The sequence below is a fragment of the Oculina patagonica genome, chromosome 7, assembly GCF_052425735.1.
Source record: "Oculina patagonica isolate OP01 chromosome 7, crgOcupat, whole genome shotgun sequence".
NCBI lineage: Eukaryota > Metazoa > Cnidaria > Anthozoa > Scleractinia > Oculinidae > Oculina > Oculina patagonica.
In genome coordinates this window covers 33,102,516-33,130,512 of record NC_135764.1, presented here as the reverse complement: position 1 = coordinate 33,130,512, position 27,997 = coordinate 33,102,516, and the positions used below count along the sequence as shown (strand labels likewise).

General features: G+C 37.9%; 2 protein-coding genes and 1 pseudogene across 4 annotated transcripts in view; 2 read left to right on the top strand and 1 right to left on the bottom strand.

Annotated features, from left to right (window-relative positions):
• The window catches only part of LOC144660559 (uncharacterized), a 36,667-nt gene extending 16,120 nt beyond the window's left edge, over nt 1–20,547 (top strand). The window contains exons 1-2 of one of the 2 annotated variants that reach the window (XM_078521214.1): nt 10,217–10,399; nt 20,149–20,547. In XM_078521214.1, the coding sequence (XP_078377340.1) occupies nt 10,348–10,399; nt 20,149–20,477 (381 nt within the window). In that variant the 5' untranslated portion in view covers nt 10,217–10,347 and the 3' untranslated portion in view covers nt 20,478–20,547. Of the gene's footprint in view, nt 1–10,216; nt 10,400–20,148 lie in introns of those variants that run through there. The other variant, XM_078521213.1, reaches the window with a different exon arrangement.
• Nucleotides 143–26,672, bottom strand: LOC144660557 (uncharacterized). Its single transcript, XM_078521209.1, has 9 exons — nt 26,417–26,672; nt 25,249–25,388; nt 24,282–24,345; nt 23,703–23,794; nt 23,154–23,272; nt 22,965–23,057; nt 22,335–22,447; nt 3,000–3,077; nt 143–2,225 (listed from the first exon to the last, which is right to left on the bottom strand). The coding sequence occupies exons 1-9, from the start codon at nt 26,558–26,560 to the stop codon at nt 2,091–2,093; spliced, it is 978 nt and encodes a 325-aa protein (XP_078377335.1). The 5' UTR covers nt 26,561–26,672; the 3' UTR covers nt 143–2,090.
• LOC144660558 (uncharacterized) lies at nt 5,937–8,559 on the top strand (annotated as a pseudogene). Its single transcript, XR_013572111.1, has 2 exons — nt 5,937–6,084; nt 7,970–8,559. The product of XR_013572111.1 is annotated as an uncharacterized LOC144660558 (transcript).
• Nucleotides 26,673–27,997: the final 1,325 nt, after the last annotated feature.

Sequence of the window (27,997 nt, the reverse complement as noted above, 5' to 3'; positions counted from 1 at the left end):
ATAGATACATGGGATGAGTGAAGTTTTCTTGGATTCCTTGAAACACCAACAAGATATTTCCGTTTAAGGTGGCTGATAATGGGTTTCAGTATTTCCCAGTTGGTTCAGGACTAAAAGCCTTCATCAATTGCTATTACAGTAATGGTATGAAACAAATGTTCAATCATTCATCAACAAGTTGTGATCATTTTCTTGACAATAGTAGTTCCCCGGTAAACAGTTGTAGTACTGTCCCATCAAAGTGCAATGGCTGGAAAATACCGAAAAGCACACGACCTTCAGGTGAAACCGCACCTTACAGTATTACCAATACACTGCACTTTGCTAAGTCTTAAAACTTTACATTTTCTAGTCGTCTACTTCAATCGTTTATTTGTATTGTGTGAAATACATTTATAAATTGAAACCATCATGTCATTAAGTAATAATGCAATCTCGACAACGTTCTAGATATTATATTATGCACACTAATACAGCTCATGCAAGCCCTGTGACTTACACAAACACAGTCGGACTGAGTGCTACTTAAGTAACTGCTTCGTGGTTTCTGCTGTACTGAACCCTGCCTTTCAAGGCAAAGCGCCCGATTTTAAGCTTCTCAAGCTTCTCAATGTTCTTGTTTAGTTACGTTAAATTGCTTGTGAATGCTGGCTGCTTCATTTTTGCGTACTCGACGAATGTAATTATTAGTGAAAAAGTATAAATAAATGATATGCGCACAATTACAGAGCACTTACCCGCTTCTCAGAAAATTTGAATTAAACCTTCAAGGAGACCAAACTTGCATCTGAACGTTTAGCGGGGAGGGGTTAGGAGGAGTCAAGTTTTGGACGTTTGTGGATTTTTGGCAAAAAAAAAACTGACAAAACGATGCATTTTTAAACAAAACTGAAAATAGTTTTAAAAACTAATCTTATGTTGGATAGGAACATAAAGAGAAAACAGTTCAGTAGTTAATACACAAAACGTTCTCAGCTTTAAACTGTTTTCCGAACAGGGTCAGTTGATTATTTTCACATCGTAGAACTCGGTGGCTCGAGAATAATAAGCTTACAGGTCAGTGAAATTTCGTGTAGACGTTAAGGGGAGGGAAGCGAGGGGGGGGGGGGGAGGGTTGGTCTGACCTCAAATGATAGATAACTCGTCCAGTGGACGTTAAGCGGGCAGCTTGGGAAAATGTCGGCGGCTTCTAACCTCTAAAACACAAAAACAATCATTGCCATTGAAGGGGTCATTCATGACAAAAGCTTTGAAATAGATGCAGTATCCCTACTGTAGGGATGTGAAAGCGTTACCATTTATTATTATTCCACTATTGCGCCATTTTACCATATTAGGGCAAAAGAACGCGCAAAATATGCCACGTTATTAGACTAGCACAGACGTCAGAACAGGGCAAAAATACTGACGGACAATTGTACGGAATACGGACCCAAACTAATTGAAAAAGTTAGTGGAATAATAAATCCCTTATTCGATGGTTTAACATACAATAAAAGCGGATATTTTGCTTATTGCTCGAATAAGGTGCATATACCAAATTGAAGAAACGTTGGCCCTGTGAAAAGCATAAACCATGAAAGATAAGACCGAATGGGATTCTAGGTAGTCAGCATTGGTTAGCTAAGTAATATTCCATTTATTGATAATCAAGATATTTTATTCTTTTTGGGCCCTAAGAGCATGATTTACGCAATCTGTCCTATTGTAAAGTTCATTACAATAAGACGATTACTTTTTTCATTACAATTTAAGACGATTACTTTTGTCCGATTTCCCAGTAAACATTTGGGTCGAAGGGGTCAACGTTTCTTCAATCAGGTGTATTGGAAGTTACATGATAGAGTGTTAAATTTACTCGACAGTTATACCAGTCTTCTGGCAGTAGTTTTCATGGTATACATCTTCCCAACAGTGTGCAGATCGCGGATCAATTTAGGTTTCTGGGAAACTGCTCACCTACCCCTCCCCAAACCTAACATTTTGCCCAAAGCGATAAGTAAGGGTTAATGTTAGGTTTGGGGAGGGGTAGGTGAGCAGTTTCCCAGAAACCTAAATTGATCCCAGATCGCTTGCTGTTGTACGTTTGCTTATAATTTCTTTTGGCCAGGTGAGAATGGATTCTTTTGATTGAGATGCATGGAGCTCAGAGTATGGTTCACGACCCTGTGGTGTGCCTCATCAGCTCGGATTGCCAAGATAACATCTCGCATGACCGCCCCTTCCTACAAAAAATGTTTGAAAAATATTAGCTATACGATTTCATTAAATAAAAAGAAAACAAGGTTTTCATCAAATTTTTGCCTCTTTCAGACGTTCGGTCAGTTGGAAAGTAGTGCGAAAAACGGCGAGCTAAAAATAAGGGAAGGGGTGCTAAAATAACACGCAAACTGCGGTGAAGAACATTACGGACAAACGCATTGTTACAAAAAAATGGATCTTTTACTTGACGTTTCGTATGTCTCAACATACATCTTCAGAAGCTAGAAGTAACCGTTAAAATGAAAGTACAACTAAATTTTAATCGAAAAACAAGGATTGACAGATGACGAAAAATTAACCAGATGATGAAAAAAATAATAAAAATGATAAAATACAATGAAATAACAATTTGCACAAAACAAATTGTGCAACTGAACTAGTAAAGATAAAGCTTTTCGCTGCCCACATTATCATTCAGGGCAGGTTTTAAATTTCTTATCAGTAAAGTCTCATTTATTTTACAATGGATATCTGACCGTCCCCTTGCTAATATGTCAAAGTGATCCCATTTCAAATGATGACCAGTTGACGTTACGTGGTCTGCAATAGCAGATGCGTGACTCCTTCTTGGGAAAGGAGGCCCCAAACCCCTCGACATACTCTCCACTCGCAGTTCTTCGCGCCGCACCCCAACTAACCGAGCGCCTGGAACAGGCTAATTGATTACAAAATGTTCAATGCCCTGTCCAACACGCAGTATAAGTATAAGTTACAGAATGATAAAAAATACATCTTACTTTCAGCCTCCAGTAGTTAACAGCAAGAGTTGGTGCGGGCCTTGTGTTCCACATTGGCAGAGTTCCGTCATCAATGCACTGCCAAGAAAAAAAAATATCGCCGTAAGTACATTTTTGTACATTTTTTTCATTCAAAACGGAACATGTTAAATCATGTTTTTATTAACACAGTAACACACTAATGATAGATTCCAACAATGAATTTAATTTCGTTTTTGAAATTTACGATACACTGTAAGGGCCTGTTTACATGGAGGGAGGGTGCCCCGGCTAACCGAGTTACCCGGCTAGAAGGGATAAAACCTAGCCCGCCTTTACATGCAGAATTCACAGCCCTTCTACCCGAGATGAGACAGCGTCATTGAAGCGTGTCACGGCGTGGGAAAACAATGTAGCTCCAAATGATGAGAAAAATATGACTTTTTACTGAATAATCAAGGCTTTTCGTCTTCAAACCTATTTTAATTTCATGTGCAAGTTCTCAGATTATTGCGTTCATTTTTGGCGAAATTCAATCGAAATTCAACAGTTTGGCCGCCAAATTGAAATTAAATTTGTTGTGTCGTGAATTAGGATAATCATTCCACGAAATTGCTCAAAAAGTTTCCAGCCGACCGAATAATTTTGATCAAATAGCACTGTTTGGGTCAGAATTTATACATTTTATGCCATTAACTTCAAATTTATTTAAAACACGCGCGAAAACTTATCCCGGCAAGCCGGGATAGCTCGGCCATAACCGTTTACATGGCAAAAAGCTATCCCGCCTAGAAGGGTGCCCCGGGCAAGTAGACCGAGTGCCCCGGCAAGGCGGGTTACCCTTCTAGCATGTAAAGGCTTCAATACGTTTTCTTAAGAAACGTATGAAAAGTTGGCTCGCCCAGGGTAGCTCGGTTAGCCGGGGCACCCGCCTTCCATGTAAACAGGCCCTAAGGATGTACAAGGTTCACCCTTGTACAGCGTGTTCTTGTTATCTCTTGAACAAATGTATTGCTTTATTCGAGAAATTTGAGACAAACTAGGTGCTTTATAGTGCACCTTTCAAGACTCACTGAGACTAACAAAGCGCTTAACGTCCGATAGCTTTTCCCGCGTTTATACGAGACACTAAAACACAATTTATCTGCAGGGATTGAAAGTCTCTCTGTTGTAAAGGACTAAATATTATAGGAGGTATTATGATGATGACGATCCAACAGTGACGTTTCATCATTTTATTCGTTTAGTCGCTTTTGACAATTAGGCCGAGACTTTTCCAATTTTTTCCAATTTATTTGGTTTCTTCGCTCGAGGACAAAGTGCGCTGGTAATTCCGCAAGCGGACCCAAAGCGCCGAAGGTCGAATTGTCGTATCGAATATTCTGCCAGATTAAGACTCAAATAGTCAGAATACTCAATAGTGGTCCTATTATATCACTTCCAGCCCTAAACGATGAACTTGCCGTACGTATCGTTTCATTTTGATCCGGTCCGCCCATACTACGGCGAGAAACCTTAAAAAAAAAAACATGAAACTTCAGATCTCAGTTTCTTGTTTTCGGAACGATTATTGCAAAGTGCAGCTGCATAGCATTTGCGAGAGTGCCGTATTTTAATTTGGTGGTCTTGAGCCTCGCTTTCATGTGACCGCCGGCTTACGACGCAAATGTGTGTTCAACTTAAGAGTAAACTCTTAGAAACTGGGCTTTCAGTTGAGCAGCGGTCAAATGTGTACCTTGCTGATTAGCTGTTCGTTGTGTTAAAACAAGTCATCAGCCAATCACTTACGTCGTGATGTTTTTTAAAGGAGTTTCGAGTATCGGATGAACAAGACACTGAAAAGGAAGCTGTGAATAGTGCTCAATAGTGTATCACGGTACGTAAGGGTTTGACGAATATGCCAAGTTTTACCCGGGTGAGAAAGCGACAGGGCCTGGGCCCGGGAAATGGCATATTTTCACAGATCCCAAAGAAAAGGGTCAATTCATATTTTTGTTTTCGTTCGTGCTTGTGCTTATCCCCAGTGAAACGTGCCTTAATGCAAAAGTAAAAATTTGTATTTCGCGTCAAAAAGGTGTGAAATGGGGGGGGGGGGGGGGGGAGTACCATCAATTTTGAAGCAGAAGGGCTCTGGAGTCACAGGATTTCCAGTCCTAGATTCTAGGACTTCCGGTCTTCATGTATGCAGTTGCGATGATTCTAAATACTGTGTGAGGAGTCAGGGCGTTTTTGACTTCCGTTCAAGATTTTTTCGAATTCATTCAAAAATACTATGTCACCAGTTGGGCCCTTCGTTTCTCGTGCCAAGTCCCTGCCGGATAAGAGAAACGAAAAGGGCTATGGGGACGAGAATGAACTTCTTATTTAACGACAAGCCACTTAATAGGCAAAATATGCCTGTAGTATCAACAAGTTGTGATGTAGCGTCGTACACCAGAGAGGAACACATTTTCCTGTCCTTTGTTGCGACTCTTTTAATGTCAGGTTTCCAATAAATAATTAACCAGTTTAACCAGTCAAACTGGATATCATGTAAAATCCGGGTTTTCTAAGAATAACATACTTTGTTTGTGTTTGAAACATGTTCCGCTATATTAGGTACGGCACCTCCCACATTCACACCCATTGGGTGCTAATTATTACTCTATAGTCACGACACGCCTTGTGGGCTGAGATGTGTTGCATTTACATGCTTCAAAATCTCATCAAGCCAAATATACCAAAACAAAAAGACGATTTAAATTGTTCAACAGAATATTCTAAGCATCAGTCGTACGCATTTCATTGCAAACGGTCTTAGAGAAGTTGTTTGAATCATAAGAATAACGGTTTACGCTTTGGTGCTTGATTAACATTTGGACATATTAGACATCTAGTTCCCGTTTACGATTCTGCCTTGCCCTGATTGGTTACTATATTTACTACTAGAATCCTATTGGTTAATGTTCAGGATATATACGCCCATGTTCAGACCGTGTACCTCTGTTGTGGGCGCTGGTTTGCTGAAGTTCGTACGTACAACTGAGTTACAGCGAGGTTTGAGAAGCACACAGAATGAAGGGTTATTTGCTGAGCATTTTCGTTTTCTCTGCAGTTCTTGCAACTGGTAAGTTTATGTCTTTGCTTTATTACAACTCCGAACCTCAAAATAAGAGCGCAGTTAAGCTGAGTTAAGTTCAGTGGGATGAGTTCAGTGTTTACACCGCGTGGTTGCTATGAAAGGATCAAGTCGGTATTCCATCAATAAATTGGCTGGTTTCTTAGGTAAATAAGAACAAAGTGATATTGATTTTATTTTGCCTTCGGTTCCAGTTCAAACTAAGAGAAAATTCTAAGCTTCCAGTCGAAGTAGATTACGATAGCTGTTGTTATGGCCGAGCTCCCTGTCTCCTGCTCTTCTTAGAATTCGTGTGGCGCTCCACACCCCATTTTCGATTTCTGCACTTGGTGTTGTAGGATTAGCAGTTGATCATTTCGCGCAGTGTCTGTTATAACAGTTGTTAGTCACCTACTTGGTTCGACAAGGAGCGAATTGTTTAAGGCCCTGAAATTGACCCACGTTTTCTGTATCCATTTTTGGCGGTGTGTTATGAAAACACGGACTCGATTGGATTCTCGCAAAATCACAGCAGTGTTAACTTTCTTTGATCAACTGAATCCATCAGGGGAAGAGAAAAGTCGTTCGAAATATGACGAATTCGAATAACAACTTGACTCAAGAATGTCAGCCATTTCATTTGTTTCTAAATTTTCCCCTCCGGGAGACTTCAACTCAGAACGTTTCTAGAAATATTTCACACACAGCAGAATACGACAGTTTAATAAAAAAAAAAATAAACCAATAGCAAAAAGGAAATTAGCGGGCGGTCCCTTAGTTGTATTTAAAAGAATTGTAAAGATTCATTTGAATAAAATTTAAGTTGAATTTCGGAAAATGCTAACACTTTTGTAAGAGATTGATACCTTGTGGTTAACACTGCAGTTGCATGCGCAATCACGCATTTGAAACCCGGCAATCTTGGCATTTACTGGCTTCAGTCACCTAAGAAAGTACTAGTCTTAATAAATTACATCCAAAAAACTTTTATTGATTTCTAATTTGTGACGGTTTCCTTAATAGCTGAGCACGTTTGAACTTTTTTTCTGAAGGACGCCCCGCGCCCAAGGCATGGATTAACATTAATTCACCTTCCATAACAACTTTAATTAAGATGATAACGTGTTTAGTGTTCTGCTTGTACGCTGACAAAAAATAACTGCTTCGGTCTTTTTTTCTCTTGCTTCGTTACACTATTTGTCTGTACAATAACACGAAGGCGTTAACAAATTTGCGAAAAGACAATCATGATAGTTTTTAAGTTCAGTTTTGCATCGTTAGGAACCACACTACTTTCATTATAATGTAAATTAAACTTCCTAATCTTACAATACATTTCTTAAGACCGTTCTAGTTCACGTCACAGCAATTATCAAGCCTTTTATTTAAGCAACGCGTGATATTGTGCACAATCTCGGACAGTGCTCATGAATTTTTCCTTCTCGGACATTTTTTGGCACAATGCTGTAGATCTGTTACCGCCTGCAGGGCATTTATATGCACAATTGACCAAATGTCATGTTAAGCTATTACTTTATGTTAAAACACGTACAAAATAATCCCATAATTTTTCTCTCTGGCAAATTGAATTGGGTTATGTTACTAGCTTTATATCATTTGTCACTATGTAGTGAACCAAAACTTTTTTCTACCCCGGCCCCTCAACAAAGCAAAAAACTTTTTTGGCTCTCCTCCCCTCACGGGAATGCCAAACCTTTTTAGCCCACCCCTCCTATTCACCAGCCCACTTGATGATAAATAATCGAACCACTCACTCCCTTAAGGTTTGCTACATCAACAACAGGAGTGATGCCGGTATACGATACATTTAACAACGTTTAACGGTATTGGGTTTTTTTGCAAGTGCCTCATTTTCTCTCATCTTTCATTTCAGTTTATGGCCTCAAGTGCTACGTCTGCGGCGGCGACTGAGGACGACTGCGCCAAGGATAAACTGGGCAGCAGATCAGGAATTAGACCTGTCCAACGGGTTGGATAAGTGCATGAGGACCTGGCTCAAAAATCAGCGATGCCACAGGAGCAATGGCTAACAGCTGCAGCAGTGAAGAAAGTTTGTAAAGCTACGGAGGAAGAATGTGATAAAAAGGAGGGTATTGTCTTTAAGGAGGTCGACAAATGTGCTGTGGGCTGCTGTTCCGATGACCTGTGTAACGCGGGCTCGCCTGTTTCCTTCAGCGTGTTCCTGATGACCGTTTGCGCTGCCCTGGGCCTGGCACTACTGAAGTAAACCAAGGCGTGATGACCCCAGGACGAGTTTGATGTCCACGTGACTTGTTTTTAGATGAACTGTTTAGCTCGCATAAACAATTTTTAGAGGAACTCGTTAAAAGGAAATTTGTATCTTTTTTTAGCGTTTTTATATTGTCTGCTTGAAGCCACTTAAAACTTTTTTTCTTAAAAGCCAGTGATTCTTATTGAGTAAGCAAGTCCGACACCGCGGGGTTTTTGATATTAAAGTTGTTTTTTTGATATTAAAGTTGCTTCTTTTTAAACCTCTTTGGAAGTGTAGTTCCTCTAGATTACATTTTTATAAATTCTGTCAATGTTTGTCATCACAGAACTGAGTTGTAGGAGTCTTGCTGCTTTCGTTTTAATTTTCTTCTGCGACGAACAAGGAACAAGGATGGTCTAAAATATTTGGAAAGATTAAGACAGATGACGGATTAAAAGCTGGCACAGAAAACTATTCCAGTTCCGAAACATGCTCTTTACTTTGGATTACTGAACATCTCTCTCTGTCACAAAGGCAAAGAAATGGTTTTTTGAAAGATAAGAATCATTTTGTTTGCACTCATTATAAGTCGTGACACGTTAGATTTGCCCCAGCCTCTCCCATACATCTCCGGATTTGGTCTCCATACAACAAAACTTTTACCTCATTTAAAGGAAATAAACGCTTGTGTTATATTAGGGTAATTGAAATCAACGTTAAATTAACGCGAATTGAAGGGAAAATTGTTTCCTAATAAAAAAAATCAACGCACGAGAGGGGGTAACATTTTAAAACGAAGGAAATTAACGCGACGTACACAAAAACAATTGTCCAGACAACAGGAACACGTTTATTTTAACACTAAGCGTACAATCTTTAACAGAAACAATGTTCGTGGTGCTTTCTCCAATCGCAGGGGTTAAGCGAAGGAATCTGACGGCTTCGAGCGTTCCTCATAGTTTTAGTGATACAGGCTGATTTCCACCCTGATAAAAAAATTCTTTTTCCTTGGAGTCAAGAAAGTCTGGACTGTATCGAGAAATTGGGGCCAAAATAATGGAAACTAAGGCCATAGACGTGAACAAAAATTAACGCGACTTAAATTAATGCGAATTTTAAAAATTCGCGTTATTTTCCTGTAATGCATTACACTACAAGGTTTTAATCAGTGTTTCTTGGATTCTCGACACAGAATTCCTTTCTAAAGTACAATGAAACGCAAATTGGGCTCAAATCTTTCACATTTTTTGAAGAGTTAAGACGAAGCCATTCTCTACACGCACTTTGCTGTTTTGTTGGCAATCTGCAAAAGATCATTTTCATCTCCGAGCTTAAGCAGCTACTCTATTAATCCAAGGCTAAAATAAAGGTGATGTGTGTGTGATGTGAGGTCTCGTGTGCGTTTGTGCGGCGACGCTAAAGACGACTTTAAAATGGCCGTTTGCATGTTGTTTTGCAGAGGGCAAAGAAATATCAAAAACCTATAACACACGTGTACGTGCAGAGCCATTGTAAACATTGTACTGCTCATTTAACCTCTTGAATATAACGTTGACTTTTGTTAAACAACCTAATTATTACCGTGCGCGTCATGCGGTGAAACACGGGTAAAAATGCTCCCGTGCTGCAAAATAACACAGAGTGAAGAGAACACATCTCCTTACCTACAAAGTTTAAGATTATTAAACGTATTACAAAAAAGTTTAAAAGCTGAGTTTAAAATATATTTAATAAAGGACTAAAATATTTTTTGTTTACTGAAACAATGCGAAAGTGTTTTAACTTTTATAGTACCTACGACAAAGAAAACGTGCCAATTCGCGTTCGTCGTGTCGTCATATCTCATACCTATTCAGCACGTGCAGCAGCTCTCTTCTACACATTCTACCTTTTGTTCATTTGTTGAGTCTTTTCCGGATCTGACAACGTTAATTGAAATAGCTGTATACGCGTACGTCAAATCGCGCCACTCTGTTGTTGGCGCTAGTTTGCTGAAGTTCGTACGTACAAGATACAGCGAAGTTTACGCAGCACACAAAATGAAGGGTTATCTGCTGAGCATTTTTGTTTTCTTTGCAGTTCTTGCAACTGGTTAGTCCATGTCTTTGTTCCAAACTTTAAAATAAGAGTATAGTTTATCAATAAAGCCTAGATCAGTGGAATGAGTTCAATGTACGTTTAGACCGCGGTTGCTATGAAAGGATCAAGTCGGTATGCCATTAATAAATTGGCTGTTTTGTTGAAGAAAATAAGAACAAAGTGATATTGAGTTTACTTTGCCTTCGGTTCCAGTTCAAACTAAAAGAAAAATTCCAAGTTTTTAGTCAAATTAGATTACGATAGTTGTAGTTATGGCCGACCTCCCTGTGTCCTGCTCATAGAAATCGTGTGGAGTTCCACACCTCCTTGAAGTCCTGAATTTGGTCCGCGTTTTCTGTATTCATTTTTGGCGGTGTGGTAAGAAACTGGTAGATGATATTGTCGCAAAATTACGGCAGTGTTTACTTTCTTTGGTCAACTGAATCCAATTTCGTCTCTTTGTTGTGTTTCTCTTGATTCACTATTTGTCTGTTCAGTAACACAAAATTGCGAAAAGACAATCATAAAAGTTTTCAAGCCACTAATAAGGATGTTTTCATCATTAGCAACATTCATTTACAACACTATACTTTCATTATAATGTACGTTAATTTTTATTAAACCGTTCTAGTTCATGTCCCAGCAATTATCAAGCCTTTTATTTAAGCAACGCGTGATATTGTGCACAATTTCAGACAGTGCTCATGAATTTTTCCTTCTCGGGACATTCTTTGGCACAATGCTGTAGATCTGTTATCACCTGCAGCGCATTTATATGAACCATTGACCAGCCATTAACTTAAAACACGTAAACAATCCAATAATTTTTCTCTCTGGCAAATTTGAATTGTGTTATGTTACTAGCTCTATATCAATTGCCACTATGTGGTGAACCAAAACTTTTTTTTCACCCCGGCCCCTCAACAAAGCAAAAAACATTTTTGCCGCCCCCCTCCCCCTCACAGGAATGCCAAACCTTTTTAGCCCACCCCTCCTATTAACCAGCCACCTTGATGATAAATAATGAACACTCGCTTCCTACCGGCAACGCGCGATCTCAGACAGTAACCATGGTAACAGTGCTCATGACATACTTTGCCAGTGCTCTCGCTGTAGGCCTGTTGACGCCTGCAGTACAGCGGTGATAAGAAGTTACAAGCTCCTTTGTAAACCCGCTTACAGTTACAGTGGAACCCCGATGTAACGATATACCAAGGGAGCAGTAAAATCACATCGTTATCGAGGTATCGTTAAATCGAAATTCCCGATATAACGATATGGCCGTAAAATAAACGAAAATATCGTTATATCAGGGTAAACCTGGCATATAAATTTTTACAGAAGAAAGAGACTTAGAATACAGTATCATTTTCGTATATCATCGTATAAAGCTGTTGTCAGAAACGTTAGAGATTACTCAATTACTGTTATGTTATTGTATTAAATTCAATGTTTTGCTTAAATTGTGACTGTGTACTGATAATATCGTTATATCGGGGAAGATTTAACGTTCGGTCCGCTAAATTCACATCGTTATATCGAAGATCGTTATATCGGGGGTTCCACTGTATTACGTATCTGTTAGCCAAGCATGCAAGAAAAATTGGCAGAACTTTATTTCCAAGGAATAAAAGTGCTTCAAACGCCTATGCAAACGGTTAGAGCTACTAAAATTTAAATTTTACTGGCGTTGAAGAATGAGACACGATACGATAATGAATACTCAAGAATTTTAAAGAATCTTAGTTGTATTGAAATAGAGGATAATACCTGGCTGCGCGGAGATATGAAATTCGAGTGTAGTGTTTAAATTATTTTGTTTATTTTATTAACCTATTTATTACGGTGTTTTGGCGATTTTCATAAGATTTCCGACCATTTTCCGAAGATTTTCACAATGTTGTCATACGAATGTTTCCAAACATTTTACGACCTTTTCCGAAAATTTCCGACGATTGCCGAGGAGGATTGCCGAAGATGTTTCGACTAAATATTGATAAACTTTGGCTCATTCAGCACTGAAACATGGCAAACTCGTCAGCAAACGTGACGAAATCGATATCTTCACAGGTAAGAGATATCTTTTAATGTGTAAAGATATTATTTTTCTCAGCGAGCGATATCCTGGTAATTCGCTATACATTCGAACCTCTCTGTACGGACACCTCTCTTGTACAGCAGACAGCCACCTCTCTCTTACGGACAATCTCCGATGTCCCAACAAAATTCTCATAAATTGTCTTTAGAAAAAACCTCTATAATACGGACCCTCTCTAAAACGGACAACGGACACTAAATAAGATATCACTGGTGTAAATGAAATTTTTTTTTCGCAAACGTGCCCATGAGTTTTGAATTGACGCTAATAAAAATTTATTTGAGTTCTTGAAGTTCACCTCCAGTTTGTTTAAATTTAAGCTAGTTCGCACCTCCGCGGATAAATAAAGAAAACTCTCTAAGGTTTGCTACATTAACAACAGGAGTGATGCGATTCATTTATCAAAGGAATGAGGTTTCTTTCAAGCGTCTCATTTTCTCTCATCTTTCATTTCAGCTAATGGCATTGCTACCAATGTCTCCCCTCTCCTCCCTCTTTCTCCCCTTCCTTTTTGGTTTTTATCGCTCTTTTTTTCTCTGCTCCAAAAACACAAACCCTATCTCTGGCACCGGGGACACCTGCGAATACTGAGAACACCAGGGCCCCGGCCAGGAAGTGTCGTGTGCAAGCGGGTTGAATAAATTCTCCCGAAGATACAAAAAAGACGACGTTGTAACAATCATTAACGACTGCCTCAATGACTTATATGTATTTTCAACACGATATTTTTCATAACACAAATTACTTTTCACATGAGCTTCACAGATGGCGGAAAACGGGGGGGAGAGGTCCAAATCCAAATCCTTCATACTATGCTAAATATGGAAATGCAATAGCATTGAAGATCAAATACAAAACGTTTTCGTTACTGACAGATATAACTTGTGGTAAAAACCAAAATTCAAGCATGCAAAATAAAACTGGAACACCAGAAATTACCGCTGAGTGAGGAGCCGATGGACCTTGGGCTCAATATTGGAGCAGTGTATGTATTTTCACTCGCAATTTAGCCTACGTAGCTGGCGGAATTTCGCGAACGAATGCTTTATTTTCGGCGCGTAGAGTGCTTTTGGTCACTCGCGCCGCCTGTCCCGCCAGCTACACAGGCTAGTAGTAGTAGTAGCATTTATTTAAACACGAAGCTACTCGCAATTTTAACGGCCCTATTCATGTACAGGCTTATTACCTTTTTATGAGGTTGGCTGTGTTTCACCTTGGTATCCAAGGTGATATCTTATTAATGACAACCATTTTCTACATAACTTATGCATAATAAATCACAAACAATTGCAATTTCACAGTTGAAAGTTGGGGCTTAATGGCAAGCTTGAATATTGCCGGGATAGAGTATGTAACAATTTAACTTTGCTGCGGCTCTAAATTTCCGGTTTCCAGATATTATAAACCAGTTAAACAAGTTTTATAAAAAACTGGTTTTCCTACATTTTTCACCCTTTGGGTTCGATATGCAAATTAGTACTTTTGTAGTCACCTGTCACGCCTTGTGGACTGGAAATGTGTGTAAACTTAACATGCCTAAAAATCGCATCAAACCAAAATAAACATAACAAAGAGGTGCCTTTGTTGTTTAACAGAACATTCTTGTTAATAATCGTTCGCTTTTTTATTGAAGGTCAAAGAGAAAGCGGAGGTTGTTCTGGAAAAGGTTGGTGTTTGATTGACACCTTTAGGATGCTAAATTTTGCTTGTGGTGTTGTTGTGTCCTGATTGGTTTTTATATTTACAATTAGAATCTTATTGGTTAATGCCCAGGATATATACGCCCATGTTCAGACCGTGTACCTCTGTTGTGGATGCTTGCTTGCTGAAGTTCGTACGTACTAGATACTGCGAAGTCCGAAGTTTACGTAGCACACAAAATGAAGGGTTATCTGCTGAGCATTTTCGTTTTTTCTGCAGTTTTAGCAACTGGTAAGTTCAGGACGTCTTTGTTTTACTTAAACTCCGAACCTCAAAACAAGAGGTTAAAGTGAAATGAAATAAGTGTTTATTCCGTATGGTTGCTATGGTAAGATCGAATTAGAAATCCAACAACAAATCGGTCGGTCAGTGAGGTAAATAATATATATGGCTATTTCCTTTTCGTAAACAAGTATCATGTGATATTGTATCAATTTCGTCTTCGGTTGGAGTTCATAGTAACAGTAATTATTTTCTATGCTTTAAGTCTAAGCATATTTCGATAGTGGTAGGTACGGCCGACCTTCCTGTCACCTGCTCTGTCGCATTCTAGTCCCACTTCTATCTGGCTGTGGTGTTGTCGAATTTGATCATTTTGCGCAGTGTCTGTTATTCGAGTTGCAGGACATCAACTTGACTCGCTAATGAGCTAATAAAGCTCTGGATTTGGTTCAGTTTTTTTGGTGGTATAATAAGAAACGGCTCGATGGGATTCTAGCAAAATTGCAGCAGTGTCATCAGCTTTCTACGGTCAACTCAGTAAATCCCATCAATGGTAGAGATTTTAAAGCTTGTTCATTCCTAAAGTAAAATATGAAACGAAATATGACGAATTCAAGCATCATTTTGACTTCAAATTAAGTGGCTGTCCAGCTAACAGCGGTCTGGCGACTTTCGGGTCGCGAGTAAACCTTCCCTTTATTTTTTGTGACAGAAAAGGACTTAATGTGAAATGAATAAAATCGATCTAATTTTTTCCAGAAACTTTTTCTGTGCTTCGCTACAGGACAAAACGTATTTTACTATCTGAGAGCGGTTTTCAGGGTTATTCGATGGCGGAAATTCGGCAATTTTAAAAGCCGCGTTTCTTCGAAACGGATAAATATCGCTAAATTTTAAATAGTACATTACATTAAGCTGCATTTACCTTGTCTTATCAAGGAATATTGAATTATTTGATGAAAAATTAAATTAGCTTAATTAAATCAAAGACAACGCGGTTTGCGGTATGTTTTCTCGCATGACAGATTCCTCAAAAGTAAAAGCTAAAATCTCCAAAGCGGTACAAAAATCACAGGTAAAATGCACTTCACAGCAAAGATCTAACCCTATTCTAATAGAAAATAAATTAAAAGGTCCGGGTATCGTTCTACTTTGGACGCGAACAAACGTTTTTAAGAGCTCATTTTGGCAATATTTACATTAGATTGCTCGTTTGACGGTTTATGCCCAGCGCATGTGATTAGATAGAAATATTTTATCCAGCAGCTCAGAGTCTTGCTGTACATCCTCGAAAAACGAGTAGTTTTGTTTTTTATGGCCGTTTTAGTTTGTATAAATAAAAACGGCTGAAAGGCCATAAATAGGAATCGTTCGTCCGCTCGCACAATATGCAAATTTTTGCTTATTTATAACGGGTTGTTGATTTCAGCAAGTCAAAATTTCAAAGATTAAAACTCTTTCTTCTTAAACATTAGTCATTCTTGAGTTTTGACACAGTCAACTGGAGGCTCGTAGAAAAAGACATATTTTAACTTTGTTTTTTTTTTTATTAATAAGTTCTCTTAATTCCCAATGTAATGTAACATTTGCAATGTTGATGTGTTGTTGTCACGCAATGTACCCGAGAGTGCGAGACATGGCGTCTTCAACGACATGTTTCATGTCGACGAAGAATGAAATTGGATGTGGGGAATTTAAAGGAGAGAGCAAGTTGGTGCCTCTAAGTGAATGCAAAAGTGATACTACGGCTCTCCTGAGGAGATGTCATTTAACAAAGGAAGACATTTCAGACTTATTTTACTACGGGCTGGCTATTTTAGTAAAACTGCCCAACAAGTTAAAAATATGTTTGTGTGCCCAAGACATCGCGCGAACCTTGGCAAAGACTGGGGAAATCAAACTGGCCGCACAGCATGCCATTATCCCGATCACAAGGGTAAGCAGAAAAGTGTTAAAAGTGACAGAGTCGTGACTGTGAAAATTGCACGAGAAGTGATGGAAGTTTTTGAGGTTGCTATTCCTGTTGGATCACGTAAGTAATAGCAAGAAACAACATTTTGTCTATTCTTTTTCTGTCTTCTCTAATGACAATATTCACACAATACAGGGATAATATAGTTCAAATCACGCATCATTGTCTTATTTAACCAAATTCTATATAAAGGATTAAGGAAGTTTTATGCGTTTTGAAAATTACCTGCGCTTAATTAACTCAGTGTATTTGAAAGTTTTCAATGTTTTCGATTTTGCGTCGGTTTTTGTTCATTCCTTTTACAGCTCAAACCGGATTAAAGTTTTAGTTTATCATGCACCTACCTTATCCATCTACGATGTTTATAGTTAACATGTAGCTGGGAGGGAAGTATTCTCCGTTTTTTTTTTTTTTTCATTTTCCCACAGAGAAATGCTATCTGTTGCCAAAATTAAAACTTCTCTTAATTTAATTTACCAAACTTTTAACTCCATTTGATTTTTTTTGTTTTTCTTTTTTGCGTACCCTTGAACCAACCTGGAAACAATAAATGGACTGGCATTCTGTGTGATAAAATTTAAAAGAAAAGATTTTCAAAGCCCATGTTTTCATTCAACTTGGAAAGTGTGTGCCCTGTAAGCTTTGTTTACCGATAGTTGTAAATGAGCAAAGGGAAAAAGTTGTGCACGCGGTCATGTTCTCATTTGGAGTCGTTGTTAAAGATAACAGTTTATTAAATTTGATGTTTTAACGATAAGAGAAAAAAAAGTTACAAAATGCATAAACCAGGAGCAAGGTGGGATTATTGTGTAAAACGCATGTCACGAAAACAGCATTAAGATCGTTTTTGTGATTGTAGGTGAACTCAAGTACCGAGTAGTTTCTGTTAATTAGTTTTAGATACAAGTAGTGCGGTGTTTGCCATATTCATAGGGGTGGAACATAACATTACTGTTGAAACGGAGAGGGAGTTGCATGAATTTGATATTTTGATGTAAAATTCATTTCTTGATATTTTTCTTTATCGTTTCCGCCGTGGAGGATATTTTAAAAATCTCCGGCCCTTGCACAGGAACTTTTTCTTACAGCTCGATATTTGTTCCAAAAATCAAAAGCGCATCTGGATATTTATTTGCGTATTGTCCACTTTCCCTCCCTAGGGAAGAGCTTTATCGTCTTTGCGATGTAAACAAACAAAGCTGAAATTGACAGCCCGCTGTAAATAATATAGATCAAGAATTTGTGTTTATGGCATTTTTTTCGCTTTAATGTTTTGTTTAGAAACTGACAAAGGCTTAGAAGAAAAAAAAGCTTGTTATTCTGAAGAGGCATAAAATGAATCTGAGATGTTAAGAAATAAATCTATTCAGTCATACAGTTTGCGTTGGACATTACGTGTAACCGTCGAAGGAGTATTTCTGATGTAAATATTGACCAAGAAGCTCCTAACCACTTGTTCGCATGCAAAGCAAAATAATACCTTCGCCTTTGAGTTTGTTTTATGTCAGAATAAGGTAAAGGCCTCCCGTTGCCGAGTGTCTAAACTCAAGAAGGAAAACGTTTGAGAAAAAGTAAGTTTTAATCTTTGAGATAATTTTGACTTTGCTGAAATCGACAACCTGTTGGAAATGAGCAAAATTTGCATATTGTGCGAGCGGACGAACGATTCCTATTTATGGCCTTTCAGCCGTTTTTATTTATACAAACTAAAACGGCCATAAAAACCAAAACTACTCGTTTTTCGAGTATGTACAGCAAGACTCTGAGCTGCTGGAAAAAACATTTCTATCTAATTACATGCGCTGGGCATAAACCGTCAAACGAGCAATCTAATGTAAATATTGCCAAAATGAGCTCTTAAAAACGTTTGTTCGCGTCCAAAGTAGAACGATACCCGGACCTTTTAATTTATTTTCTATTAGAATAGGGTTTGATCTTTGCTGTGAAGTGCATTTTACCTGTGATTTTTGTACCGCTTTGGAGATTTTAGCTTTTACTTTTGAGGAATCTGTCATGCGAGAAAACATACCGCAAACCGCGTTGTCTTTGATTTAATTAAGCTAATTTAATTTTTCATCACATAATTCGATATTCCTTGATAAGATAAGGTAAATGCGGCTTAATGTAATGTACTATTTAAAATTTTGCGATATTTATTCGTTTCGAAGAAACGCGGCTTTTAAAATTGCCGAATTTCCGCCATCGAATAACCCTGAAAACCGCTCTCAGATAGTAAAATACGTTTTGTCCTGTAGCGAAGCACAGAAAAAGTTTCTGGAAAAAATTAGATCGATTTTAATCATTTCACATTAAGTCCTTTTCTGTCACAAAAAATAAAGGGAAGGTTTACTCGCGACCCGAAAGTCGCCAGACCGCTGTTAGCTGGACAGCCACTTAAGTTTTAGAAGAGGACAAAAACATGTACGAATATCAACAACAATGGCTCCATTTAGGTACCGGACTACCTCAATTTTGTCTAAAAGATTTGAATTTAAAACTTTTCACCAGGATAGACTGCTTTGAGAACTATTTTTATTTTTAGAAACGTACAAGAGAAGAGCTTCCTTGAAGCCCAAAATACACCTGCTTTACTTTACTGGGCGCTGAAAAGTTGTTGAAAGCACTGTCACCTTGCTGCGTCACTTTTTTCCCAAAGTTACTTTCACTGGCTTGGTCGACTTCAAGACAACAATTTGCTTATTGTTTCTGCCGACGACCAAACAATTTCCATAGGAGCAAACCGCTTTGGTTTTTGTCTTTCTTAGTTTCTTTTGCCTCATTATATACCTCATCAAGTAATTTATGCAAGTTGACACCTTTTCAAACTAGTTGATACCATAGTATGTCGCGTTCTGTAAACAGCTAAATCGATATTCCTGTAACTTCAATATTTTTACATCTTTTTTGCTTAAACGAACACCAAAACTGGAAAGCCTGCTAACTTTCCTGCTGCTCCATCAATGGTTGATTGGTGCATTACACAAAAGACGCATTTGACAGGGCATTATATTGGTTTATATTTCACCGCACTTTTCGTAGCTAATGGCATAGCTAGTAGAGTCACCTCTACTAGCTATGCTATAAATGGTCAGTAATGATGCAAAAGCGGCTTTGAGTTATTCAAAAGAAACAATGGCGAAAATAACTGGACTAACGAATGTTTACCACCTTGATTGAACGAAACAGCAGCTGGATAAAATGGCCGTCCTTTCCGCGAGCTTTGCAAGCTACGACTTCATGTCTTGTTTAAACATAAAGATTTAATCCAATGATTTTGGCTTTAAGGCGATTGCATACGCAGCAAATCAACATGCGTTTATAGTCGCTTTCGCATACTTATAGATTTTATTACTAACTCCTTGTGAGACCAGCTGAAGCCAACCAGTTTTTCATCGAGTTTGTGACTTAAATTTTTTGCCTTTTTTTTTTTTTTGCCTTAATTCTCACTTGGACTATTGTTTAAATGTTAAGTACTAGCTCTTCAGCTTTGCACCACTTGTATAGTAGCTTCAGTTTTGTTTAGTGTAGTTATGATTTAATTAATCTACCGGTATTAGGCATATCTATATTGTGATTATTAAACCGGATGATTTGCTGGTGATTCCTTCCAATTTTGAGGTTTGTACTCAAACTCCACGCAAAAACACGTCAATGGAATGTAGCAAATTAAGTTTTGCTACCTCTTTCGATAACACGAGTTATGTATGATTCGTTGTTCAAGGGAATGTGATTTTCTTGCGTCTCAATCTCTCTCATCTTTCATTTTAGTTTATGGCCTCAAGTGCTACACCTGCATCGGCACTGAGGACGCCTGCGCCAAGGATAAACTGGACAGCAGCAAAGAAACGTCCTGTCCAAGCGGAATGGATAAATGCATGAGGACCTGGGCAAAAAAAGACGATGCCACAGCAGTGGTTAACAGCTGCAGCAACGATGCATCTTGTAAAGCTGCGCAGGATGTCTGTGACAAAAGCAGCGACGGAGAGTGCGCTGTGGGCTGCTGTGACACTGACCTGTGTAACGCAGGCTCCCATATTTCCTTCAGCGTGTTCCTGATGACCGTTTGCGCTGCCCTGGGCCTGGCACTACTGAAGTAAACCAAGGCGTGATGACCCCGGGACGAGTTTGATGTCCACGTGACTTGTTTTTAGATGAATTGTTTAGCTCGTATGAACAGTTTTTTAGCCTTTTTAGCTCCTCCTTTAGTTACTTATTTTTAATTTTAATTTTTGCTTTTTCGTTTTCAAAAAGCCGGTGATGGTTAGAGGATTTTTTTTATATTAAAAGTGTTAACAACCCACATTGGTAGTGTAGTTCCTTAATGAAAGGATCTTCGGATTACATTCACAGAAGTCATCCAGCCGTTTTTACGTAATGTCACCACAGAATCTGGGGTCTTTCTGTTTTTGCTTATCACACATATGAAAATGACGGGGTTGCTCTTCGTACCTTTTACGGTGCAAAATCTCAAATGACCACCATTAGAGTAATCGTGGTACCTTTCAGGGTAATGGGCCGAAAAATGACAGGAATTATTCGAAAGAAGTTATCACGACATTTACCAAAGCGTCGACTGGGAAACAATCAACATGCACGTTTCTGTCTACAATGAAAGTGTTGAAGAAAAAAACGGAACCCCACCATACGCGGGTATCCATCCCACGTAATTAAGTAATTAACGGAAGCGTATTAAAGCACAGATGCCTTTGAGTCTCTTCTTAAGGCCGTATTTGAAATTATGAATAAATGAAATTCAGATATATGAACTGCGGAATGAAGAAATAAACTTGAGGAAGTTCCTCGCAGTTATTAATGCAACTTATGCAGTTGCGAAAAGAAAACCTGAAAAAAATCAGGTTTGCCGGGATAGGAACCCTGACCTCTGCCATACCGGTGCAGCGCTCTAACCAAATAAGCTAACAAGCCAACTGAGAGCTGGTCATTAAATTGGTTCGTAATATACCTCAAGAAAGATGATCATGAAATTATGAATACTGATATGAAAATCATATATTTGAACTGCGGAATTATCGACTCAGTTTAAGCAAAAACATTGAAAAAAGAACGCCTGATTGCAGGCTAAAAAATGCAAGGTGTCCAACTCACTGGTACGGTGTGAGTAAAGTTCACCAATATCAACTTCCGGTTGCCATACGTGGCCTAAAACGACGACAAGGCGTCTATATTGGGTGCCATGAAGTTATACTGCTGGGAATCAACTGTACTCCATCATCTTAAACCTCAAAAGCTACAAGAACCGAATCCAAATGGTTCTTTCCTTCTCTGATCGGACTGGCTCATTGCAGATGCCAGTTTTACCTAAATACCTATAGTTTATAGTTACAAATATAAAGACAAAAAATAATTGTAACTCGAGTTTCACGCACTAAGCGATCATCAGACTGAGTGTAAACTTAAAAAGGTTTCAGTTATAAACTTAAAATTTCAAAATTACGAACGGTTAGAACGGCGCCTCTTTTGAGTTATAGTTTATAGTAAATTTTCCTGACCTATAGCTAAGGAAAGATATGAAAAATCATTTATATATATTTGACCTATGAATGAAGGATTTAAAAAATGAAAGACTATTGCAGTTGTGTGTGCAACATAAGGAAAGAAGCCTAACAACAGGCTTAGGGATTTCAACCCATGACCACTAGGATAACGGTGCAATGCACTACTAGCTAAGCAATCTGAGCCATCAAGCCAAATGGGAACTGGTCACTTTGTGAGTTTGTTAAATATATAAACGTAGAAGATGAGTAAATCAAAGTGATATAAATAAACTTGTATATTTGATCATTATGTTGCAAGTGAAAGATTAAAAACCACTAGGTTAAAATAACTACATCACCTCTTAAACACAGGCTTTCTTTTTCCAACTGCTTGTAATTGTTTTTAGTTCCATACATAACTACAAGTTGTAGTCCTTCATGTATTAAATTAGTTGTTACCTTCAAGCAGTAAGTGTAAGTCTTAACTGCCTCTTCCTCCAGATATCCTACAAATCTGTGACAAAACCTGGGGCTGAGCAAGTAAGCTATGAAGAAGAAGTTCACAAAGACACCTGAAAAAAAAAAAAATAATGAGGGAAGCCAGGAATTTTTTCCTTTTCAGTAAGGTAACCCCCTAACCACCATGTCTCGAAAACGCAGACCAGAAAAACTCTCTCTCTACTGTGTCTTAAAAACTTGAGAGGGTCTGAGCAGCAGTAACATTAAGTTTGACTTAAAGTGGTATCAGGTATCTTCTGGAATGACACATTGGTAGTCAAACCCTGGAGAGGATGCCAGTTCATCACAGGATTTCCTTAAGAAGTTGTCTTAACAGTTTGATGTTACCTGTTTATACACCTGGGTGGATAAAGAAACTACAAAATACTTATAACAGCCCAACACAAGCACAAATAGACCCTTCCATACATTTACTGTAAATTTTGCGGTGTTTGCCCCCCAACCAAGATGGCGTCAGAAACCGTGGAAGGGTCTATTGATTAATCAAACTTGGCTGGTATGTTCTGGCTGAACAGTTTGGGGTAAATTCGAGGGCTTTACTTTAGTAAAGAAAGTATAAAATGTCCTCACCCTGTGCAAGAAGTATAATCCCTCGAAAGAGAATTCCAGGTTGCTTCAGTTCCAGGGCTGTCATCAAGTGCATCCTCTCATTCTCAGCTTCCTCTTTATTTGTTTTTTTTTAAAAAAAAGTGAAATTATTTTCAATTCATATGTGTGAATCAAACAAAGTCCTAAATTATAAACAAAATAAATTGATACCTAATAGTGTATGAATCCATCCATGGTCCCTTGTGAGTTTCCGTAGCGAGTGAAAATGACGAGCCATTGCTGCTATCATACCCGGTACCCCTGCCACGGTCTCAAGCATGATGATGCGACTATTGATAAATCGCAAATCAGAAAGCCAGTGGGTATAATTCATCTATTACAAGGCTTTTGCCACATATCTCTGTGACTATTACCTTGTAGCACAGGCCTGCAATGCGTGCAAAGGGCTGCAACTATCAGACGTCTGCATGCACTGCAGCTTCTTCACGCATCGCATGCCTACAATGCTACAACTTAATTTTACAGTGACAAAAGTGTCATCAATAGCTTTAAAGAAATGTGTCACATTCAGTCAATAAGTGTGCATTTGCAATACAAAAAGATAAACAGTTACAACTGTGAATTAAAAACATTAATAATTAACGTTTAAAGATCTTGGTTCTTGGACAGGATCAGAAGCACCTGCAGAATTACTGTCTCTCTTGTAGATAATCAAACTTCTGATCCAGAAATAATAATTAATAAGTAGCTACAACTTACTTTAACCACTTGTTTTCAGTCATCTTTCCAACTTTGTACAAGGAAACAACATCAAATGCCACCCTTAAAGTTTGCACACAGCCATAGGCAAGCTGCAATCAAACTCAACAAAATTACAAATCCTGGTTTATAATTATGTGTATTGAAATACTACAAGCCTTATCAATAAAAATGAAAATAACTTATTATTTATCTGTTCCCATAAATCATTTGGGTGGAGAAAAATCAAGTCTGGCCCAACATATTGTAACAAGTAACAAAAGGATGGCCTATGCTTCAATCAAATGTAGATCCCTCCACACCCATCCAGGACAGTCCAGAGCACTTGATCATTCGGTAGATCACGACTACAAGCAGAATTTTTTAAAATTAACACTGGGTTGAGGGAGGCACTGTGAAAGTTTATAACTATAAATTAGATCTCCTCCATCCAGCATGTATACTAACCAAAGGCCACTTGGAATCTAGACTGCCTCAACCAACATAATTGGATTAATTATTTATATATTATACTAGGTGGGTGTTTTAGAATGTATTTTTAAGAAATCTTTGAGTTCCATATTATATAGATGGTAAAACCTTATCAATCTTTGTCTTTGTTTCTTGATGGGTAATCTCAATATTGTTGACGTCACGCTCTGTCCTAGAATAGAAAGAATCAACATATATTTTTAATAATTTTATTAAAAAAATGAATGTCCATATTACTATTATGATTCTAACAGTCTTACTATACAATTTCTTATAATTAAAAATGTAATCAGTCAATTTAGGTTGAGAAGTCTATTATACTGAACATGATTGAAATTACCTGAAGAATACAGGAATACCTGTAAATAGCCAGTCAGCTTATTAAAAATATTAAGAAGGAACCAACTTTTAAACAGTCAGTGATTAAAACCTTTACACCTATTTTCTCAATTTAATCTCTGAATACCCTGCAGCATTTAGTTAAACTTAACCTTGCTGACCCATCATTTATTCAGTTTTGGTGTTCATTCAGGGCATGACTTTTTCACATCTTTCAGACACCCTCATGTGTTTTGGTCTAAAAACCTAACATTCACTGAACTAAAAGCAAAATTAAACCAAAACATCAACAAAACATTATTGTAGAGTGCAACGATTTGACAACAACTTTCTTCTGTTGAGTAGTCATACATATAAGTCTATACAAAATATTAACATACATACATATATACATACATACATAGACTTTATTTCCTCTCGAATTTTAGAGTAGCTTTTAATATAATATTCATATTGTAGCTAATATCTTCGAGAAAAATAAATAATAAAAAGTGTACTAAATGTAAAATGCAAAATGCAAAATGTGAAAATAATAGTTAATGTGTCTAAACAAAAGTTGTGTCTAAACAAAAATTGTCATTCCTTGAATGAATGACAATAAACAACATAAGGTCACTTAAAAGTGCTTGTTAAAGGTATAAATGCTAGGGACCCTGGTGGCTCGGTATTAGAACCTAGCCTTATATATGCAGGGCCTGTATTGCAGCATTTAATCAGGAAATGTTTTAACACCTACCAAATGGGATGTGGCATGCGGTAGGCCTCGTTACCCATCGTGTGATCACCATCCCCTGAATCTTTTTTTGCTGCAGTTCTCTCTTTAAAGTGCGGCAAATCCTTGTGTCTATGGACACCACAAGTTGACAATAAACAAACCTGAAAATAAATTTCTTTCATTACTGTTGTTCTCAGAACATAAACGTATTCAAATATCATGACATTTCAGACTGTAGAAAGAAAATTGTTGGAATGAAATTTGTTTAAAGTCATTTTCAACATCTGTTTAATTAATATATAATTATTTTGTTCTGACTGCTTGTAGTTAAATTTTTCTGGCACACCCCACTCTTGCACCATCACAGCCAAGCCTGAAAAAAGATGTTGTTGATGATATAGGATTTGAAATAAATTATAACCACTTATAAACCCCGAATGTGAGGCGTGGTGGCCTAATGGTTAGTGTGCCAGACTCTGGATCGGATGTTCCGGGTTCAAGCCCTGGCCAGGTTCACTGTGTTCTGTTCTTGGGCAAGACATTTAACTCTCATAGTGCCTCTCTCCACCCAGGTGTATAAATGGGTACCGGCGAAATAATGCTGGGGGGTACCCTGCAATGGACTAGCATCCCACCTAGGGAGGAGTTTAAATATTCTGCTATCAAAACTGGGATAAGCTCTGGCAGTATGTGCCACTTGGCTATAAAACCCAAATCTCACTTTCAAATATTTAATTAAATGAGGTTTAAACATGATCAATTGAGCTTTTGAACTAAACCTTTTTTTCAAGAGCCTTTGCAGGCACATTTTAGATTTAAAAATGGTCCAGACAAGATCTCTGCATACATACAATTTTGTAACTCTTGTTCTATTCATTACTGCCGTTCATGTGTGAAGGATTATATGGAATATTTGTATGCATGATTAATGCTCCGCAGAATTCTTTCCCTGGTCCCAAACAGTTAGCCACATTGGGATCAAAGCAATATCTAAATTCCAATGGGCACTTGTAATTTGTCATTTTCCAAAGATTATTTTTGTTTGTTGGGTTCCCTGTGAAACACCCGTGTAGGATGAGTGTAGGTAGTACGTCTGACTCAAATTTACAGATTACTTGACCATAAACTGTAATTCTTTTGCTACATTAGTACCACCTGCTTTAAGTTATACTTAGAAATACAATCTTACAGTGCCTGAGCCGCCCAGTGGAGCTTCTAATTGCCCGCCATTTGTAGCTCGGGTCACCAGTGACAAACGACATCTTGTGCCAGATGACCTGAACAAACATCGAACCGTCGGATAGAAAAGCCTTCGAGACTCCGATAGTAACATCTGGGATAGAAAATGCCACAAAGATAACCAACAATGTGCAACTTTTGTATAAATTGCTTACTGTTGAAGCAAGTGACAGCGAAAGAAAATTGTGCATGTGCAGGATCGAGGCTGATCTGTTTACCAGCTTGTATCTTGACGTCACTCGTCACGGAAGGTTGCGTGACTATACCAGTGACATCAATGTATAAAACTGCCATATCGCAGATCGCCGATTAAGAATGGGAAGTGACAATTAAGTTCATTGTTCCGTATTTGTCAGCCAGCTTTATCAAATTTAGTGAAAAATGTTCCGGCTTCAAGAGTCCTCATGGGCCCGATGAGGATAAGTTTGTGTAGAAAATATAAAGAAAGAAAAAAAATCCAGGCAATTTGTATTAATAAAAGTTAAAATATTGTTTACCCTTTATAAAAATGTAATTCAACAAGGTTTATGTTTAGTTCTGGTTTTGGTTAGAACTTTAATTTTGAAATATTGTTTGTTTGTTTTTTATTTGATTTAAATTTATCAACCAGTTAAACATACCTTATTATAGGAATATAACGAAGCATTTTAACAACGCGAACAAAATGTACGCGTAATAAAATTAACGCGAATTGTCGAAAATTTATGTTAACTTGATAAACTATACACAACAAAGATATTTAAACAGACCATATGGTGAATAATATTCAGTGAAAGGGTCCAGGGATGGAATACATCCCATCCTTGTGCTTTTCACTGCCTCTGTTATTCCTGTAGCTTTGACGGAGAAGTAGATGTCGTAAAAACATAACTTTTACGGAAATAAAGGTGTCTTAAAATAACAATGCTGGAAAATAGTGTGATTTTAATTAACAATGACGTAAATTAAGGTACATGAAATTAACGCGAATTTTTGAAATTCGCGTTCCGTTAATTTCCTATAACAAGGTAGCTCTCAAAACAATAAATTAGGAGGCAGTGTAGCCGAGTGGGCAATCTTGGCCTACCAAAACGCCCCATTCTGGTCAGGTGGATGAGTTAAGAAACCAAATGAAAAACTAGTTGAAAACCACACGTGTTTGGAAACAATTTTAAACCGTGTGTAAAATGTTCCTTAATCTGCATATTCCAGGCAATTTGATACTTTATATTTTATATAAGTTATAAAGTTATTTAACTTACATTTGACTGCTTTCTTGTTTGTTTATGGTTATTATTCCAAGATGGTAATCTTTGAACAAGCCACGTGGTTCCAACGTTGGCGCACTTTTCGCACCCCTTGCCATTCGAAAAAAAGAATTGAAGCTACTTATTTCTTTTCCGGGGTAGACTCGGGTTTGGTTATTTCTCCCAGCAAAACTCTTATTCTCGGTTTGTCTTTGCTAGTCTGAATGCTTCGCCAATGCGAAGCAAAGAACTGCTTCAATTAGAGTGATTTCAGTAAACCCGTGAAATAGTTATTAAACTTTTAG